The 21,437-nt window shown below is 39.9% G+C and overlaps 1 protein-coding gene across 4 annotated transcripts in view; it reads right to left on the reverse strand.

Moving 5' to 3' along the window:
* Positions 1–21,437, reverse strand: part of fmnl1b (formin-like 1b) — a 52,504-nt gene that overhangs the window by 26,098 nt on the left and 4,969 nt on the right. For all 4 annotated transcript variants that reach the window (XM_015362091.2, XM_015362088.2, XM_069185648.1 and 1 more), the window contains exon 2: positions 1,578–1,661. In XM_015362091.2, the coding sequence (XP_015217577.2) occupies positions 1,578–1,661 (84 nt within the window). The remainder of the gene's footprint in view (positions 1–1,577; positions 1,662–21,437) is intronic.

Genomic DNA, 21,437 nt, shown 5'->3' on the forward strand with positions numbered 1-21,437 from the left:
AAATCATGCAGAATTTTCTGAGAATGTAAAATTTACAATTGCTGACATATTAGTTTCCCTTTCATTAATTTACCTCCACAGGTTAAGTCTCACCTCTTAGGATAATAATTAATTCTGGAAGAGGTATTGTCAACAAATAAGTAAATGTTTATACAATGTTTTTGTTTAACAAATTAGTGAACAACTTTTTCAGGTACAGCACTCCAGTTGAAGAAATACTGTATGCATTGGTGCCTGAAGGGGACCCTCCAGTAGACACATAATGTACGCTGGCTCATCGTCAACATAAACTACTACCATTTCAGCTCAGATGTCAACCACATGTGGGACAACTAACAACGTGAGAAACTAACAAGAATCTAACAAGGCCTTGTTCAAAATGAATGCACTGATCACGAGAAATAAGTGACTACTATACAATATGTGTATGCTTGTGCATGTTTGATTGACAGGCAAAGAACTTTAAGCCTGCACACTCACACAAGCCTTCAGCACACTCTTGCACAAAGTCCTGCCTATACACACAAATGAGAAATAGTACATCTACATTGATCAAATATCAATCCTGGAGTTCACTCTCACACTGGAAACTGCCAAGCAGGCCAGGCAGCTACAGTACCAGCTACTTTAGATAACCAAACATTTTGATAATGAATTGGCTTCATCACTTTGTTCTCCCCCTCACTGGTAGCTGATGTGTGGGGAGCATACTGGAACACTTTGGCCGTTGTTGCATCATCCAGTTGGATGCTACACATGAGTCCTTTAAAGCCCTTTGAGTGGAGTGTCCAGGAAAGTGCTATATAAGTGCAATTAATTATTTCTATTCTTAGTTTTCAAGGCAGGACTGAGGCACTGCTGTGATTTTTCATTTAGCATCCGCTAAGAACATTTTTACAAGGAGGGCAAAACAGATTGAAGTCCTACTTGCATTATGCTCAAAGACAGGGTGGAGGAAAGCTAGACAGGCCACTGCTGTCATTAACTAACTGATTTGCTGAAGAAGCATGAAGAAACATTAAGGCTTATTTCAGCTCAGCTCAATCAATAAAGAATTAAAAGGAAGCAACTCTGTAAGGATACATGCCTCATGATCAATATATGAAGCAGAGAGTCTAAAATGAACCGTAACAAAGTATAATTCCTTAAGTTAAATATGTGAAGACTTGACCTTAGAGGTCTCTGGCAGGGAAACTGATGGATGTGGATTCTCTTGGCAGCATCAGAGTTCTCCAGTCAGTCACCTCTCAGTTGAGAAAAATCTCTCAAGTTTCATGATTTTTTGTTTGCAGTTTCCAAACAGGATAATAGATGAAAAGGCAACATGGTGTCAGAGCTGGGTATGTTACATCTGAGGAGGGGTTTGGGTGTGTCTGTGGCTGGAGCATCCTGCCAAGCACCATTCATCACCAGTTTTCAATTTCTCTTAGTAGCACGAGGCTGCTCAAGTAACCTATATGCACTAATCCCTCAGTGGGACTAGAGTCACATATGGAAAGGCAAGGCAAGTGTATATTTATTTGCACTGTATGGTATGTTGTAATTTGAAAGAAGCAGGAGAGCCCAACACCATTTACCTGATCGCACACCAGCTCCCATTTCTTCTCATTGTCGTACTGGCTGAGGAGCTTCATCTTGTCAGGCGGCAGGTTCATGGAGTTCTGTGAAGACAGATGGGAGCACCGCTGTTTAGAAACCATATAGTGCAACTTCTCTTGTCCCTAATTTTAATTTGCTGACACAATCCAGGTCAGCTTCTGTAAACTTGACATATCATGATTTCACATGCACCTTTGAGTACGTTACAATGATTGTACAATGATTGAATGAATTGGAGAATATGAATTAACAAATAAAATATAGGTACACATCTCTAGTCCTTTTTAGCCAGAATTCAGAAGGCTTTTTGTATCACTCAAAATAACCAATAGCTGAAAAAGTGATCCAGGTACAAAATCTGAAATGAAAATGAATTCATGAAAGGGGTCTCAACCACAGTGTCTCTAGTGAGAAACTGACCAGATAGCTACAGTATATCCTCAAGGAGCAATTCCACGCTGAATTTGTCATTGCCTTTTTCCACTTTTACCATAGACTTATATCATTCATCCTTTATAATGGTTAACCACTCTGACATTATGCTTTGCTTTACCAGACCACACATCAAAAATGGTGTACCACAGCAACCATTAAAGCATGTTATAGTACTCTTTTGGGCCGGGACAGTAAGGCAGAGTTTGGGACTGCTGAACCTGCAGCATAAGAGGGGGGAAATCATGGTGAAGGTGCAAAAATAGGATACATTATTCATTGTAAACTTTCATGTGGGCACTCATGACCAATACCTGCTTCCAACATCCAAAATGCATCGGGCTTGACCCCTCCTTGACAGAGGTGCCCTACAGGGAAGGTATTGGGCCCTTGAAGACAGTACTGAAACTGGCACCTGTGTGAGACTAACACCTTACCTAATTGCCCAGTGGTTTACTTGATCGTGAGTCATGATACTGCTCTCCATTCTCCTTGGGATCTATGACCATTCTCTTTAATGAATCATTAGCTGTCCGGGCAGTTACCATTAAAAAAGAACAGCCTGAAAACAGAGGTTGGCAGCAGGGGGGTTGTTGTTTTTTATTTATTAATGATGAATACAGTCTTTGCACAATCTGCTGTCTTTGAAGTTCATTATTCCCCACAGCAGATAAAAGGATTCCTCAAGGGATTCAAATGCAACTGAGAGAGTTTCAACACACTTTGGAGCCTAGAAGCAAGACGATGGTGTTGAATTAATGACAACAACAGTTTTTTTATGGGAAAGACATGAGAGATTACAATTATAAAGTATATACAAATTCAATAAATCTCGATTCCTGAAATTAGAGAGTGTGCAGGAAAGCGTACATTAGGATGATAAAAGATATTATACATGACACACTGGCCATGAAATCGAAAATTGAAATCAAAGATAAACCAATGAGTGCTCTTAGATTTCACTTGGAAAAACGCTGGTTATTTTGCCTAACTCTTATGTACCAAGGTTATCCTGTAGTTTCATTCTGTTGTCTTTTTTGCCTAAACTGTCTTGTACAGACAGTTACAGCACTGCAAAGATAAAGAAATGTTGTAACATGATTCTTGCCTCTATTGCATGGATGAAGACAATCCCTGGTTGCCAAACCTCAGTTTGTTTAGTGTTACTAAAGCACAAGGCTTCCTCCATTACTTAAAACCGGAAATACAATGGAAACCTATCTTTCTTATACCCTCTTCCTCGCCATCAACATGACAGGAGAAGTCATCTCCAATCTGTTTCCGGTAACACCACCGCCATCTCGCCCCCAACGCCAAAACACAAGGTATCTTTCTGTACAGAGTGAACAGGCTCTCATCTCGCTTCCTCCTGCTTGCTGTTCGTTATGACATTTCCTGTTCAAATGCTGAACAAAAAGGTGATCTTATAAAATGAAAGACCACAGCCCGAAGTCCTTAGCCTGCAGCTGCACCAGTAACTTCTAAAGCAAAACAGGCTCTCAAATGCTTCTTTGTGAGGCTATTTCTTTATCATCTAACCTCCTTGGGATTTAAGTTTATCCTCCACATAGGATCCAACCAGCACGTGGGCATATGTTTTAATATCTACATTGCTTCATGTGATATATTATTCGTGAAGAGTTCCTTCTGTGTTCGACAATGAAAGATGCAGAAAGTGAATACTTTATAGAGCGAAAATGTATAACATTAAATGAGGACCTCAGGAGAAGCATAGAAAACACCACGATAAAGATATTCAACTGTAGATATACAGTAAGTATAGGCAGTGAGCAAGCTCGTTCACTGATGGATTAAATGTCAAAAATGTAAAGTCCTGGTTTTCTGCAAAGCTGTGTCATCAGTACCAGGGACACAAGACGGGGAAAGAAAAAAAATAAATAACCTGTCTAGGAGTCACTGTGCACAACTGATATTAAACTGGAATGGAAATAACTCAACCAGTCATGCTGGTAGGCCTCCTGGAAAATGGCATTATCATGGCACATCAAGAATCAGACTCAAGGTTTTTCTTCAACATCACAAGCTCAAGCCTGGGCCATGAGTCAGCTGTGAAAGGGAATTCGTCAGGTGTCAGTGCCACTGGGGCTGAGTGTATATTAGTCAGCCAGGGTCCTCTCACCTAGAAACTAATACAGGTTTTAAGACAAGCACAGCTCAATTATTGATTACTATGCATTTACATCTTGACAGTACTGGATTAGTGCAAGGGACTCCTGTGATGCTTTCCAACAATATTTCCTGCTGCAGGCTGGGAGATGTGACACAGGGAGGTGAGACTGGGAAGGCTGATCTGGTTGTGTTCTGCTCTCTGGGATGAAGTTAGGTTTAACAGCACACAGGCAAAGTTTTTCCAAAATATAACTCATGTTTGGTGTTGGACTACAGTTACTTGAACTGAGACGTCGTTCAAGTTCAGCTTTTCCGTTCTTGAGAGCCTCCTCTTCTTTGCTCTGAAAGTGAGTAATAATGAGCAATGATGAAGTGACGGATTGCTTAGTGATAATCACATCCTTTTTTGGTCTCGCTGCAAGGATTGAGAGCTGTCCTGACATAAAATCTATTAGTCACATCTCAATCACAGGCCAACACTTTTTGCAAGAGTCATTGCAGGAAAAGCCATCAAATTAATTTCCGCAGAAATGTTTATTGTAGGATAATGCAGTATAAAAATCGATAGGGAATGCATTCAATTTTGCACTGATAAGAATAATGAACATTAATAAGTGGGCTGTGTCATAAGGTGGAGGACTAGCCTGAAATCAAGAGAAAAGCTACAAGACATATACAAACTCCACATTGCAACCTACTTGAATTACCCTTATACTACTTTTTGATCATACGAAATGAGCCTGATAGCAAACGAACTGTGCATATATTATTTACTCCAAACCAACCAAGCTGAGAGGATGTGAATCAAAAGCTGGTGGAATTAGAGGAATGTTCAACGCTGTTTGAAGGAAGGGGGGGAGGACTGCACTGTGAATATTTCAGAACCATGTGGAATACAAACCACATTCTGTTCAATTTGTTCTTGCAGGGGAAGAGTGGGTCCTCAAATAATATTCTGGACAGCAAGTGTAGAAGATTTACATTGGAAAACAGGGGTGTATCATGTACAACGTGTGTTCAGATTGAGAGCACTGTACAGAAACACATGTAGAGTTAACAAAGTATCACAGTGAGACTAGCGACTACAGCACAATTGTGGTGATTCATTAATGTCCTGTTGTGGAAAGAGAGTGCAGCCAAAGGCTTGCAGCAGCTACAGCCTTGAAAAATGTGGAATTGATTTGAATCACATCTTAAAGCAGTCACACATTCTAATCTTGCTGATTTTTCTAATGCATAACTTCCAGAAAAATTCTGACATCTATTCTCATTGCCTTTAATCTCTTCGTTATTTTTAGTGCACTTTAGCAGAAAGATACGTTTATGAAAACCCTGCGCTGTCACTGAAGAGTTCTTTGTGTTTCACAATATGCTGCAGTCTCCTTGATGAATTATTACTCCTTTCCTTATGGTCAATGTTTTTAGAATCCCTCTCTGTCAACTGGCCAGCAGTGGGACGCAGTCTCCCAGCATGCGAAGTTGTGAATGAGTGCCGCACTGCGTCCAGCTCCTGCAGCCTGGGAAGTTTGTCCCGGCGCCCCTGAGACACGTGATTTGGGTGCCTGTGTCTCTCTCTCTCCCTCTGGAACAAGCTCATTAATGCAGTGAAGGTGTCCTATATTTTATTTCATAGGTCGTGTACAAAAAAAAACAATCTATGCTGCCAATGCCTAGGGCTCTTTCTGTTCCCAAAAATAAGCAGCTCAGCACCCTAGAAGTAGCTAAATTTATCCTCTTCCATGCATTCATGATGCTGTTTGAAACTGGGATAGGTGACAGGAGATTCACACTCAAGGACAAACATACATCCACGCCCAGTTCCTCTTAAAGTCGATTGTCTCGTGTTATATAACATGACATTCATCCCACTTCAAGTGCAACTGGCATTCGTAACCACCTAGTTATACACAAAATCCACCTTTTTACACCTGCAATGGAAAAGACAACGTGCCCTAGCTATTAAGGGTTTGTTCCTTAGGTTCATCCTGAAAGCCAAAGTATTTGATGAAAGGCACACATCCCAGTAAACCCATATGTCGTGAAATTAATAGCACATTCACATGTCATGTGAGGCTGAGGTTTGAAAATGTTCAGTGCAACTTCAAACTTTACATCCTTGTTTGATGTGAACAGACTTAAGATCTTAATGGAATCAGGAGAGAGAAGACCCTGAAAGAGGGAGTACAGATTTAGTTTTTTCAGACGTTTGTCTAGCCTTTATTAGAAAGACATGTATCCCTGGTAATTCAGTCAAACCAAAAGCCTGCTCCAGAGAGATGCCATCTCATCATAGGGCACAGACAAATAAGCCTAATTTAAGACTGATAATTAACCTAGACTGTATATCTCTGAAAGCATGGGGGAGACCCAGCACCTGGAAAAACACAATGAGGGAAGATACAGTTGGTCCCTGTCCTAGTTTACTGTGCCATCCCCTCCCCCACCTCCACCCATGCACACTAATCTGCTCTCAGTCAACAAACTCACATGCCACATTGGGCTCTAGTTTAAGAAGAGGGGGTAGAGCAGAAGGATGGCGCAGTGGTGTGGTGGTTAGTATTGCTGCCTCTTAGCCCTGGAACCCTGAGTTCAATTCTGGACCTGGGGTATAATCTGCTTGGAGTCTGTCTGCTCTCCACTTGTTGGTATGGGTTGCCTGCAGGTGCTCTGGTTTTCTCCCACAGTCCAAAAATATGCTTGTAGGTAGATTCTGGGAAAATTGGCTGTGGTGTGAGCCCTGTGGTGGACTGGCATCCTGTCCAGATCAAATCTATAATAGTACAGTGCAAAAAGTGGAACCATTTTCTTTGTGTGACAGTAATTTAACTTTCAAGCAGCCCTTTAAACGAAGCACAGCACATATATCGTAATATGTCCACACCTCTGGAAACGCTATAGGCCACAATATGTGTGGGTCATGAAACAGGATGTCAGTGTAAATCCTACAGTGGCCAAATCCCCACTGTGTTAGCTGCAGACTGTGATGAGGACAGACCTGCTGCTGATGCACCCTCAGTTCCTCAGTATCTCAGAGTCCCTGCAGGGACAGTGATCTCCCTCTGTTAGCAAGCTGATTTGTGCCAACCACACACACAGCCACTCCTCTCCCCCACCAGAGAATCATCAAGGCCCAGTCTACAGCCCACAGCTGCATGCCTGAATAGAACTCTTCTCAGGGGAAGAAAAGAGGAGCCTGGTCACTTAATCTATCCATGACCATAACCAGTATAATCAGTCTTTTTGTTTTTGTAGTTATGGCAATGAACCCTTTTGCACTGCATAAAATGTATTCTATAGTATGTTTCTGTTGAGATGTGCACCTTAACTGAAGTCTATAGATTCCTGAAAGACATTTTATAGAAACTTTAAGTTGATCTTTTTCACCCCTGGATGAACACCCAAGGAAAAAAGTTGATCTAGACAAATCTTACTGACCTGGTGTTGATCAACTATTTTTACTGGGTTTACATTTGACCCTTTAAATGCTTCATTGTTTTGTCAGTATCTTATGTATTACAAACTTTGCTTTAAGGTTGACTGTGACACAACGTAACTCTACAGTGCTTTGATATGCTACTAAAGGGGCTACATGGCGTGCTGTATTTAGGAATGCAGATTAGATAGATTCAGTGCTGGATATAGCCAGTACAGGAAGTGTGTGTTGAGATGCAACAAGTTATCAGCCTCTGCTGCGTGCTGTATTGCCCACATGGCCTGACGAGGTGTTGCAATCTAGATATTGCTAACGACAGTCACATGGATCAACCGAGTTATCTTTTGTAACATTTTTAAAACTCGGGTTTGCATGCATTCAAAACAGGAAAAGAAGTGAAGAAACGCTTTATTGCTAGTTGTCAGATTTACCCAGTGCTGTCAGAGACCTGCGGGCGATTGGTGATGGGGTTTTTGGAGCAGCCTCTTTTAATGAGGAGAGAGGGCAAGGTCCTCAAATCTGTCATGACCTCATCTCAGGTCCTCCTCCTTCTCCTCCCCACCCCCACACACACTCAGTTTCCTGTCAGCAGCATTGAGATCTGTTTCCTGGGGTGGGGTGCAACTCAAAACTGTCTTGTCGTTCAGAAAACTCGAAAGGGAAGGGCAGGCGTGGTTTCACAATGACACTTCCGCCTACTTTCATGCAGCTATACAGTTGAGGCACAAGCATGGTTTTTTAACGGTGTTTCATGGGGCAATTGCTCAAGCCCAAATGGACTCTGGTATGTGGGATTCCTTTCCAGTTGGCCTGGAAACTCAACCATATTAAACCATTTTAAACCATTGTTTCTAATGCCACTTAGTCAGGTCATTTTATTAAAATTTCGATGCCCAAACATTCCGATCCAACATACTTTCCCTTTACACCCATAAGACACTTCTACTGCACTTCTATTAGACATTAAATTAAAATTAATAGGCGTTAAAAAACTACTTTATAACATGATTGAGACCTGTTTCAGTACACTCTTCTGCTGAAGACACTGGACACACCCTAACAGGACAGCAACCTAATAACGAGAGTGTGGCTTTTCTTAAGATGTGTTCTCTTTCACAGCTAGTCCTACCCGAGCATGCTTGAGATGAACTTCAGTAGCACTGCATTACCAGCTTTATTGATCCTTAATATCCATATCGATCAGAAGCCACTATTTGTCTCTGCTCAGGGGCTGATCATTGTTAACTGCAATCACTCTGACAGACAAACTGAGGTCTGGGTAATCCTCTTTACCTGCCAGAGTGACTTAGCCAATGTTTTCCATTACAATGGATAGATGTTAATTAAATCTTTTGTTAGTGCAGTTCTGTCTCATTTTTGTTGTTGTTCAGGTGTGACACAGTATAATTCTTCCCCACCTCTTACAGTATGTGATTGTTCAGCCAGTATCTTCCATTTTAGTTCTGCTCTACTGTGTAACATATTGCGCTGGGTATGTACAGTAAATCCCTTGTCATCCAAACTAGTGGGAATGGACAGTAAATGTCAAGTGATTCTTGATGACTATAAAGGAGCAGCAGACCATAATTGAGCAGTGTTAAAAGATTCAACAGGGACAGATAAGGCAAATCAGAAGAAATTTAACTGCCTTGTGACTTCCAGAAATTAAAGGATGGGTGGATGAGTGTATAAACAAGGAAGAAAGTGCCAGCCACAAGTAAATGAGAAAATAATATCATTTGTTTCTACCACAGTAAAATTAAATTCCTCCTATCATAGAAACATATAGAAACACCTTTAGCCCATGAACAGACCACTCTGACATCTGCAGCACAGTGTTAACCACTAGGTGTCTTAAACATGTTGCCTTCTACACTCCAGCCCAAAACATACTGCTTTTCAAACCCGACATATTAAAGCTACATCACAACATCCAAGAAGCTTGACTCTTAAGTCCTTGGGATGAAGTTAACCTCACATTGAATATGACAATCTAGCAATGGACACCATATCTAAGATATGGGGCTGGGGCAAGATTTTGTAAAAGCAGGTTTCTTTAAGCCTGCAGAAATCCACTCCTAGGACACCGGATGCTGCAACTGTTGTCCTGTGCTCCAGTAGAGCTCACATCATAAGGGGAACTGACTATGATGATTCATTGAGGTCTGGTGCAATTGAATCAGCTGGTTAATATAATGAACACATGTGCAACCCTATATTTCTGTATACAACTTCTACTTAGAAACCAGAAGGTATGTTACCTGCTCGAGTGATGATGGGTAACATTAAGCAGCTTTGCCATGGTGCTAAAGCTGATTCGAACATTTCACACAATTACAGACATAAATGTAAAACTGGTTAATGCAATTGATAATCACAAGTGCTCTGTTAAACAGGTATTAATGAAACTACTAAAGATATCTTTATATACTGTATGTGATGCAGAGGACCAGTACTTAGATCTGTGACAGTGAAGAAGTGTCTGTCTGAAAATACTTTGACTTCTGCCAAACGAAATGAACTGGCCTATAAATCATCACTTCTGTACACCGAGCTGGCTGAGAAATAAAAGAGGCATGGAAGTGCCTATCAAATTGAGAACTTCTTCAGTCAAAGGAATGCGGGAGTATTTATCAAGCTTTACAGCAAGTTCTTGTAGGCTACTTTTTTTTTCCAAATAAACCAAAAACGGTTTGAAAAAAGGTAGCCACATGGATCTTTTCTTAACATGACATAAGGTGGAGAAACACAGGCATTAGAGCATGTCACCTGCTGATGGGTGCAAACTACTATTAATCTGGGAGTTGAGATGGACCTGTACTGAGGGGCCCCTTCCCTCAGTAGAGAGAGTAGAAGTAGAGAGAGAGGAAGGGAAGGAAATAGCACTTCAACAGGCTGTGGCAGCAACAGTGTCTGTGAAGATTCAGGCCAATCAAACATTCTTGCAACATATGGATGAGCATCCAGACAGATGTAGGTGCCTGCATTGTATACTGTCATCATCATGCAAATTGATATTAGCCTTTTAGCATGTTAACACCAGAATAAACTCCTGCTAGATAATGTTTGGAGCTGAAACTGTTATCTAGCTGGTGCTATAGGCGAACAGGACAGTACCTCACTCTCGTTTTCTGCACCTACTAGCATTATGTAAAGTGACTGAGAAGAATAGTAATTTTGGCTCAGCAGTTTACATAGGTAAGAAAAATGTGTACCAAAAAAAAAATCACAACGTATTTTAGAACTTAAAGGCTTGGTACTGCTGTTGAGTTAGAAACAGGAGAGCAGAATCACGAATACAATAGCCTTCAACCGCTATGATCGCCATCTGAAGTTTACTAGCCCTGTACAGCAGTTTTATTTTAAGCTAGAATTGCAAAACTATCTTTTGAAGATACATAACTGATTTATAACGAGTACCACACACAGGAGAATCTCTATTGTGCTAGTTTTAATTCTGTACAGGATTTGCCACCACATTAAAATGAGTACTGTGTTATATTTTGTAGTACTGTATTGTTTTGTATTGTGCTACAGTATATTGAAAAGCCACTCAATGGGGTTGTGTCAAATAATGCCTTTGGGAGTTGTTGAACTCGAGCCACATCACACAGAGTGTTAGAAGGTCCTGTTGGAATCGATCGTTGGAAATTATTTTTTCAGAGTGCTCGTTTGTGCTGAATGCTTTGTTAGGCTACCCCAAAAATTCCACATTTCTGAAGTAATTTCCAGAAGCGGCTTTAACTGTGCTTTACGAATTACACAATGACTGCTACTGGAACGTAGGTCTTTGTCAGGTTCTTCCAGTAACGCTTTTCATAATCAGAACCATGGTACAGCTTGTCAGTTATTGCGTCAGTGGTGTTAGGCTAATGAAGGTAGAATTTGGAAATACTTAAGTGTAAAAAGAATGTCTTCCCTAAAAAGTTCAAGATATATTGCCAGAAAAAATGAAGCATGTGTTAATTTGGGGGCAATGTACTCTGTATTTAATTTCTGCATTGTATTTAATTTCCAAAATTGAAGCAAGTGTGTCTGGCAAATGTCACCCAAGCAGCTACTTGAAGCTCAGCAAGAAAACAAGACCCACCAAACACAAACACAGCCTGATATGACAAAAGACAGTTGATACTTCTTGGCACTGAGTTGTAGGCAATTTCAAACTGCACTGCAAAATGGAGTTCAATTGTACTATTAATATAGTAGCTTCATGGGAAGCACTAAAATTCTAGCAGATCAATGCACCACTAGGAACCAAATAAGCAAGATGCCCCAAAAAGTCACTTCCTGATTGCAGCACTTCTCTTGTTCTAATACTGGTAAGGGGTGTCAGGCCTCTCTTGAACAGCACAGTAACAGCTCCCAAATATCCTCTGATAGCTTCTCAGACTGACAGTCTCACAATAGTGTATTGTGAGCTGCTGTAACAGATACCTCTTGATTCGTAAGAGCAGGCTCAGTGTCCGATGATCTCGCTGAACCACACCTGTCCCCATCCAGGCAGAACGGGCAGCTCTCTGGCTGCGTCACTATTTGTTCCCCGTGAGACGGTATCCATACAGCTTCTGTTTCTCTCCAATAGACACCTGTCGCTCTAACTCAATGCACAGCATTTTTAATGACAACAGTAAAAGTATTCCATGAGCACATATCACACTAACGTTGGAGGAATAGGAATGTTTTTAGACCACGCAAAGAAACTGAGGGGTTTGCAGCATGTTACTAATTATTTAAATGCATTTGCAAATATAGTCTTTTCATTTTAGTGTTATGACAAGAAATTGTGCAACTAATGTGCAAATAGTCCTGAATCCACTGTATATACGCCTACATTGCTTGAAACATAATCCTTCTAATCCAAGACCTTCTGACCTTCCCACTGTCTGCTTGAGCACTGTTATATACTGTATATGAAATCAAAGATAAAAACAAATTAAGAAATCAATCAAAAGGATGTTCTAAATATGAATCCAATAATTTAAAAACACTGGTGCTGCACAGAAAAAGGGAAGTGTTCCTCTGTGAGTGAAAATGTCATCATTTTCAGACTTTGAACTAGTAATTCAGATCGAAATCATTTGGGGGAGGTAATGAACTCATGTAGCTCTGTTGTATTTAAGCATGATTTCCTTAATTCCGTTTTAAGAAAATTCTAAAGTACATGAGGAATTAGAATCTTTTGTGGACCTACTCCTGCAATTATCTGAGAGGACTGTTTCGCACAGAACATCTGTGGGATCGCAACTGCTATCATCTGGAGACAACTGCAACAACAGGCCAGCCTTTGCCAGTTGCAGTTAAATGGTAAGAGTAGTGGAAGATCCCACAGTAGTCTGTCCAGAGGCTGGTAAGGTCTGTGTGTCAATGCAACAGGGACTGTTATTATAAATAATGTGTAATGTAAATCTTGGATTGCTCAGGGAGGTTATAAATAGCACTCATCTTTTAGGGTTTTAAGTTTTTTAAGTTTTAAGTTTTTTATTTTGACAGTACATAAAATTTCATACAGAAAGCTTATAATGTTGCTTTGATCTGTAGTTCTGTTCACAACTTCTGTGATTTCATTTGAGATGCTGTGCATTTAAAATAGCTTATTAAAATCCTTGAGAATTTTTTGCTTAACTCTAATAATTACTGTTATTTAGCTAGCTGACATCAATATCCAAAACATTTTACAGAAATGAAGGAGTTGACTTTGCATCAACTGCTGTTTTAAACTGTGACCCAAGCTCGTCTGCACAAATCATCCAAAGGATCAAGGACAAGGAGGTTCAATACCTCACTGTGGGGGTAAACTGAGGAACCGCCTGGTATCAGACCCCAATGACGCACATATTAGGTCCATGCATCTAAACACCAACATTACAGAATAAATGTAATTACTGAAATGGGAAGTCTCATTCTTCAAAAAAGCAAAGAACTTTCTGCCATGATCCTTGGTGTTCCAGGGTATGGTTCTGTTGTTGACAATAGAAAAACAACAGTGCTCTTATTGCATGAAACTAACAGAAGAAGGAAGGTGTATCATGAGGGGGAAGGAAGATTTAATGAGTGTAGTGGCTCTAGGGGGAAGTGCCAAGAAGGAAGATCTACAGTATCATGGGATAGGCACATTTCCTTCATCAAAATCCTAAGCCCCTTAACGTTATAAACAAGCTGTTCTCTTAGCCTACACTACACAGCCTACAGCCTCCCACCTTATGCAAAAAACTGTTTAGCTTATTTTTTACTGCACTAGCAAAATATTCACTGCCAAACACCCCCTCAAATCTAAAAGCCATGCAACTAACAAGAGCGATGTTTATTGGAGCTTAATTGTCACTTTTTTTTTTTCCTGGTGCTTTTTACAGAGAGCACCTTTACTCCTGCCAAGGGTCTGCAGTTACCTTGAGCACCAAATAAGCTGTCCTCTGTGCACTGCAAAGGAGAGGTTTGGCAGATTTGCAGTGCATATTCAGCAAAAGGGGGAAACTATCTTTAGCTCTCTGTGTTTGGAGCAGCAGGATTGCTGAGGATACTGCTGTGTCAAAGTGACACTATTCCTGCCCCCCACTGCAGTAGCTGCCAATACAGAATCACTCAAAGGCACAACGATTGATCATGATATCATTTAGCATTAGTCTCTAGCTGTAGCTCATAAGGATGCAGAGACCCGTTAAAGCATGCCTTTGAACACTAAAACTGTTCAATGCCACCTTTAACAAGAAAATAAGGCTCTTAAAGGCATTTTCTGTAAAAGATGAGATCCCTTTCCTCCTCTCTCACTTCAAATTTCTGTGTTTTTGGAAGCCATTACTGATTATCAGCAACGAATCTCCATCCACCCATGTTATAACTGCTTCTTCTAATTCAGTGTTGTGGGAGAGCCAGAGCTTATCCTGGCAAGGAATGGGTGCAAGGCAGGGTACCCCTTAGATGCGATCCAGTCCATCACAGGGCACACACAGAAACAAACACTCACACCAGAGATAACTTTCCCAGAAGCCCATTAACCTACCAGGTTGTCTTTTGACTATTGGAGGAAACCCATGAGAATACTGGGAAAACACACAATCTCTTCACAGGTAGCGCCCCAGGTCCTGAATCGAACCCAGGGCCCCAACACTGCGAGTCAGCAATCCTAACCACTGTACCGCATGCCCCCCGCAATTAGGGCTTTTTGAGCAGTCCAGGTGTTGTTCAAGGCTACAGTTCTTGGGGTGTACAGGCTGATCAGGATGGAACTCAGTGTTTAAAATAATATTTAAATCTTCTTCTACTCTGTATCTGAGCTTTTGAAATACAGCAATTGTTTAACATGTGGTGAACGTGTCTGATAAAATTCTGTTTCAATGATCTGAACTCCTCTCCACAGTTATGCAATCTAAGCTCAGAGGTCACTGCATGCTAATCTATACTGCTGGATGAACTAAGCCATGTGAACGATCAACAAAGAAACAAGGCTATAAAAAACTCTGAGAAGTCACATTGCATGGGCATCCGGAAGGCACTTCCTCTTTATCAGGCACAGAAAGGGTACCGAAAACAAGACACAAATGGCAGTGGAGGCAACTCTGCCCATCCCCCTTTGCTCTAAGACTGTCAGAATACAATCTCACAGGATCTCCATAGTTTGAGTCCATCTCCCCTCTTGGGACAATCCTCACTATTCCATGTGCTGCCTATTAAAGAGCTGCTTGATGATAAGCAGTGTCCTTTAATTGCAGCATTTATCTTCCCAGCCAACCCCATCCATAATCACCAACCATCATACAGTAGTCTGAAGAGACTATAATGATGCCAGAGTTCTTCTGTTTTTGTGACAGGATTCAAGAAGCTCTTTTAATCTGTGCGATGAAATGCTGCAACTATCAAATTAGCCCTCAGGTTAACCTCATCCAAATTAATGAAGGAAACATGTTTTAAATTAAAGGATAAAGCCCAGCCAGTCAGATGTTTCAGGAAAGCCTAATGAGCAAAACATGGACAACCAGCCTTTTTCTATGTATCATTATAACTGCAGAGGGAAGTTCATGATACAGGTCCTAAACAATCAAACATGACCATATAGAGGGAGAGTTTTAGTATCAGACTCTTAAATGTGATCTATTAAATGTGATGGGCTTTAGGCTGCAATACTCATTCAGCACCCTAGGTTTAAACAATTTCAACAATTCAGTTTGTCAGAGGTCCCTTCTTTCCCCTTTCCACTACAGGCTAAGGCCTATCCCAAATCAAAGGAGTCTACAACCCCCGTTTGCCCAATCCAAGAACTGGCTGTGATGGACTAGGTACAGATAAGAGGAATTCAAAGGACTGAGAGATAAACCTAGAGCAAAAGACTGTTGAGAAGTGAGATTGTAACAGAATCCCAATTATAAGAACAAAGATAGACTCTTCTCACCCCAATCTTCTCAGAACTGGCTACAAACTATTTGGTAGTCTTCCAAAAGTGAAAACTACGTGGGAACATCATTAAAACCGAGACAAGGTGGCACTTCTTCACCCATAGGATTGTGGGAGTCTGGAACAAGCTGCTACAGTACATAAGACCCCTGATCAATTAACTACTAACAACTCAACAGGCTAAATGGGTTGAATGGACTCCATTCACTGTTACCTCTTCTCTGTTTTAAACCCTGATTTAATAGCAGTGACAAGCTGGGTCAAGCTCTTTCTACTTCATGACCAGCACACGTCTCCTATTTGATTGCTGTTTTTTGCTCCTATTTGGTTTTAAAACGGAGAACAGGAGGCACTTCTTTATGCAAAGTTGTTGTGGGGGTGGACCCAAGTATCCAATGGAAGCCGATACCTGGAATTCCTTCAAGAAACAGCTGGATGAGATACTTGGATCAGTAAGCTGCTAAATACCAGAACTACTAGATGGACTGAATAGCATCTTCTCATTCGTGACTGTTTATGTGTTTTTACCACCATAAAACAACCTGAAATATGAATATTTTGTTAGCTTACTCTGCCCTCTGTCATCACTCTGACCGCAAGTAAAAAGAAAGAAGTTAGTGTGTAATTGTCTGATTGTATTCTTCCCTAGAGAACTCATTCCTGTTCTGTCCTGCAGAATATTTCCCATGTTCATTTCAATTCAAAGGATTCTTTCAGAAACAATGTTCACAGTCTAAAAATAATCTGACAAACCTTTAAAGAGCTCCTGACCAGTAAATCCAAATCCAACACCTTCACTTAAACAACACGAAGGGCATATTCATAAGAATAAGAAAATAAAGCAATATGAAAAATAAATACAAGTCCGTTACAAAAGATACCTATGGTAGACCCATATTAAACATTGTTCAGAAGGGCCACATTTTTGCCATCAGACAGACAAATCAAGCATTTTTCTTTCAGGGATCCTGTCAGCTGAGTGACTGAAAAGAAGTTTGTCCAGGTTAGCATGGTGAGTAAGAAAAGCTCCAACAGCTGCCAACACATAGATGTTTCGCTCACATCCTGTGATTTAATATTTACTGCCCTGAACCAGCTGCACAAAATCTATGATGTACAATAAAACCAAAGGAGTCTATGGTTCACACCAATACATACTGTATATTAAAGACACTTTAGACAGTGACCAGGTGTGTTTGGTTGCTTCAATAGTACTACTCCTTGGGGTAACAAAATACTGAATGGCAGTCATGTGATTTGTTTAAAAACAAATATTTTTAGCTTTAAAAGGCTAAAAAAGCTTTTTTCTGCTTCAACAACTAGCACACTAGTCCAGGGAAACCAGTAAGCAAGCTCTGAGCTAATGAACTCATACTGTATGTGCTTTTAAAGTTAACTTTGAGCTTACACTGATGCCTTATAAGAATGCAACTGCATAATTAACTGAACATTGTTTAGATTTTGGTGTCATACAAACAAATAATAATGATTCTAAACCATGCTCCTTGTCTCTGATTCTTCATCCTCTACGCCTACTCATATACAATAGCATTAACAGCTCCTTCTGGGTTTGAGTGCAGACAGCACACTGCATGTAATGACACTTTGTTACTTTCCAGGCCTAACATGACCTTCATACACCTGTCATTATTTTGTTTCTCATGATTGTTATTATTCTTGCTTTAGCCCTGATTCGCGATTTCTCTGATACTGCAAGGTTCCTTATTCTTTATGTTCCTGGGAGATGTTGCTCTGCTTTATAAACAATTCCTGCCAAATGTCCATCGGATTAAAGTAAAGAAATAAATATCCTCTTTGACAAGTTCTGCTCTCAAATTAGCTTAATGCATTTTAAAAATAGAGAAACTGACCTCAGCGATCAGACCTTATTGGTTCTCGCTTTACAGTACGTCCATCTCTTTGTCAATTCAGACAGCTTCACTTTTCACTGCATAGCGTAAATCACTCCGGATTTACTCCATGATGTTCTTAGCCAATTAACCGATGTCTGCTTGTAGGATAATGAGTCAATGAGATCCATCCCTCCATCTGTTTGTGGGCTCTGGGGGAGCAGGAGCCTCTCCTGCAAGCAACAGGCACAAGGCTGGATGGGATACCAGTCCATTACAGGGCACACACAAACACAAACACAAACACACACTCACACCAGGGTCAACTTTCCAATTTTCCAGAATGTTTTTGGTCTGTAGGAAGACACCAAGCACTCTAAACTTTGCTTTCCCAGGTAGTCTCCCTGGTAGGCTCACACCTGCTTGGCCAGTTATGAGTTGCAGGATTATATAGGTGCTGGCTACATAAATAGGTGAAACATGTTTTTTTACCTACATTAGTCACTTTAAATAGTAAAATATCTGACCTGATTTACAGACAGCTTCTATATATTTTAATATATATATATTATAAATTTATAGATATAAATTTGGGCTGATCTTAGACACTTCAGTTACAATGTTTGTCATTAGACATTTATAAGCTTCCATGTTTGGAAGCACCCACACTACACACTACACTAAAACGTAATGGCAATCACATTTGTTGGGAAGTACAGTATCTCAGTGCTTGAGTGTTCAGCACTCTGGACAGCACCTATATGAATAGTATAGCTACTAGTCTAGCAGGTCCAATTTTGTTCCCACCCTTTATCTACTTATAGTTATTATTTGTCATGCTGATAGCGAAATGATCATGCTTCTGCCAGCTTTCTTTAGATTCTGCCAAAATCCTTCAGATAGAAAAACTGTCAGAAAAACATGGAATTATAGGATAAAGCACAACATTTCAACACTCATGACATATTTGAAATTGCACTCAACAATTCTTAATTTGAAAATCAATAAATCTACTTACTGCAGAAAACTTTCTTCCAGTGCATTTAACAACACAAGTCATACATTTAACTATGTAGGGCAGAGGGCAGAAAAGCAAACATAACATATTTGCTAGACAGCAATAATTTGGTACGAGCTGCTGGGTTTTGAATAGGATGAAACTAGGTGCTGGATATATTGCAATTGTTACTTCATTTTATAAGAATATAACAAATAAGAACCAAAAGAAAGAAGCCATTTAGACCTTCAAGCACATTTAGATGTCAGTAGTCTATCGGACTAGATCGTTACCTTACAGTATGTTGCTTTTGCATTTTCATTACAATTTGTAATTTTTACAAAACCTTCTAAAATCTGAAGTGGGTCAAACTGCCATGTTGCAGGAGCTTTTTCTTTTTCTCCTGTGTGCTTTCAGTCTGGTCTCTCACAGTGATAAGGCCTAGCAGCAAGATATAAGCACAGCTTGCATGTCTGATAATAAAATAGCTAAGCTCCTCATACCAGGCTATGACTGTCCTTTTGTCTGGCAAGTTACCTTAAAGAATGAATCATTTGAAACCATTTCACATAGTAACGCAATCAGCTGCTAAATATTGATGTGGCGTGTCAACCATGTAACATTGTTTGGGTGACAACAGAAAAACATTTTTAGCTGTTGGCGTTTAATCATGCTGTTATTAGTACAAAGATCCATGACCTTCATTAGAACATGACTTCAAAGAACAATGTCAAATGTAAAGTGTATTCTTTTTATTTAATTCTGTACACCTACATATTTATGTGTTAGAAATGCCTTAGAGTTTTTCTGCATATTCTACTTTCACTTGTTGGTTGATCTTTCAACCAACAGAATGCATGGACATATTGTAAAAAACCTACTGAAACTATACCAAAGGAGGTCATCTTCATACTATTTAACAGACCTGTACGACTCCATTCCAAGCAGTGCTCATTGTTGCACAGTAAGATATTTTAACAAATGGTTGAATCTCATGGTCTAAACAATTTCATGCACATACAGGTAGGAGGAATTTCATCTCGAGTCTTGAGCAACAACACCCTAAACTCCCTTAACTGAAGAGATTTAAATGCAAATGTAAGAATTGTGTATCATATGAACAAACATCCTCAATACACTGAGGGAGCTGGTTCTGAGAACAATGCGCTGCTACCAAACGAGCAGAAAAATGGACTGAATGGCTCCCTCCAGTTAGTAAACTTTGTCATGTTCATATATTGACCCCGAACCTGGGGTCGGGTTACCATTAATTAACTCATCAATGAAACTAAAAACAGTCACAAAAGAATGCTATGATCTCATTCAGGACCATGGTATTCTTGTTCAAATACACAATGTGTTCTAAATGTACCTCATTACACCTTGGTATGGTATGCATCAGACTGAAACTAAGTCGCTCTGGCAAGACGTGAAGAAATGACCTCAGCTGAATAACTTGGCATTTCTATTCCTGTCATTCAATCACCTCTAGGAATCGCACACTGAGAGCTTGTCAAATGGATTACGTCACTTTTCAAAGGAAAGAAGAACTAAGTCCAGTGTGGGCATCAGTTTGCTTTTGTCTCAGGTGGGAAGTAAATAGCTGGAAGTCTTGGCTGGAACTTCATCTATACTAGGGTGGTTCCATTTACTGGTAAATTATCATCAATTATCAGCAAGATAAACTGGCAGTGTAAGTTTTGTTTATGTTTGCCTTTCTACTTACTTTCTACTTACTTTGAACCCCTGGGGTGAGACTGGTTATACAGTACATATACACTGTATCAGGGCCAATAAGAGCTGAAAATGTATCGTCTGTGAGAGGTCTGTAATATTAAATGTTATGGTCCTGGTAACACAATTCTATATATTTTTTTACGTTTGGTGATGTTGAAATATGTTTAAACAGGAAGATATTTGCAACATCTCAATGATTACCATCTCTTCAATACCTGCCCTGGGAACATGTGGGAGAAATCCAAAGCACCTTTACAGCAGGTGATGAGTGACGTCCCCCTTTCAGAAGCAAGAAAATACATAATACCAAAACTGTTTCCTTTTCAAACACCAGATTCAGGAAAAAGCTAAGCAAAAAAATATATTAAAATATTTATTTTAAAAAATATATATAAAATCATATTTCTATAGCTTTTTTTATCAAGTTCTGTGAATTCCAACCAACAGTGGGTGCACAAATTGAGAGATTTTTGTTTGCAAGGTAAATTAGGCCATCTGGTTCATCTTACTTAACTGGTTGCTACTAGCTTAATTATCCACAAATGCACGATTTATGGAATGTTTTCATGAATATCAAGTGTCTTGATATAAAAATAACTGCAGTAATGATATGGCTAAGTGCACCTAGCACACACACTGCTGAACTGCAGCGCCCCAATTCAAGGTGATAAAACCTCAATTATTTTACAAGCCTGTACTGCACAGGTCACTTACTCAGAAATACATAAGACAGGGAGATCAAGAAACGTGCTAACATCCTGAAGGACTAGTTCACCTTCATTAGGTTTGACAGGAGAGATGTTATAAAATGCTGATATTACTGTATGTAAACACACATAGACTTACAGAAGGACCTCGAATTAATAAATATATA

Source organism: Lepisosteus oculatus, chromosome 28 (assembly GCF_040954835.1).
Source record: "Lepisosteus oculatus isolate fLepOcu1 chromosome 28, fLepOcu1.hap2, whole genome shotgun sequence".
Taxonomy (NCBI): Eukaryota; Metazoa; Chordata; class Actinopteri; order Semionotiformes; family Lepisosteidae; genus Lepisosteus; species Lepisosteus oculatus.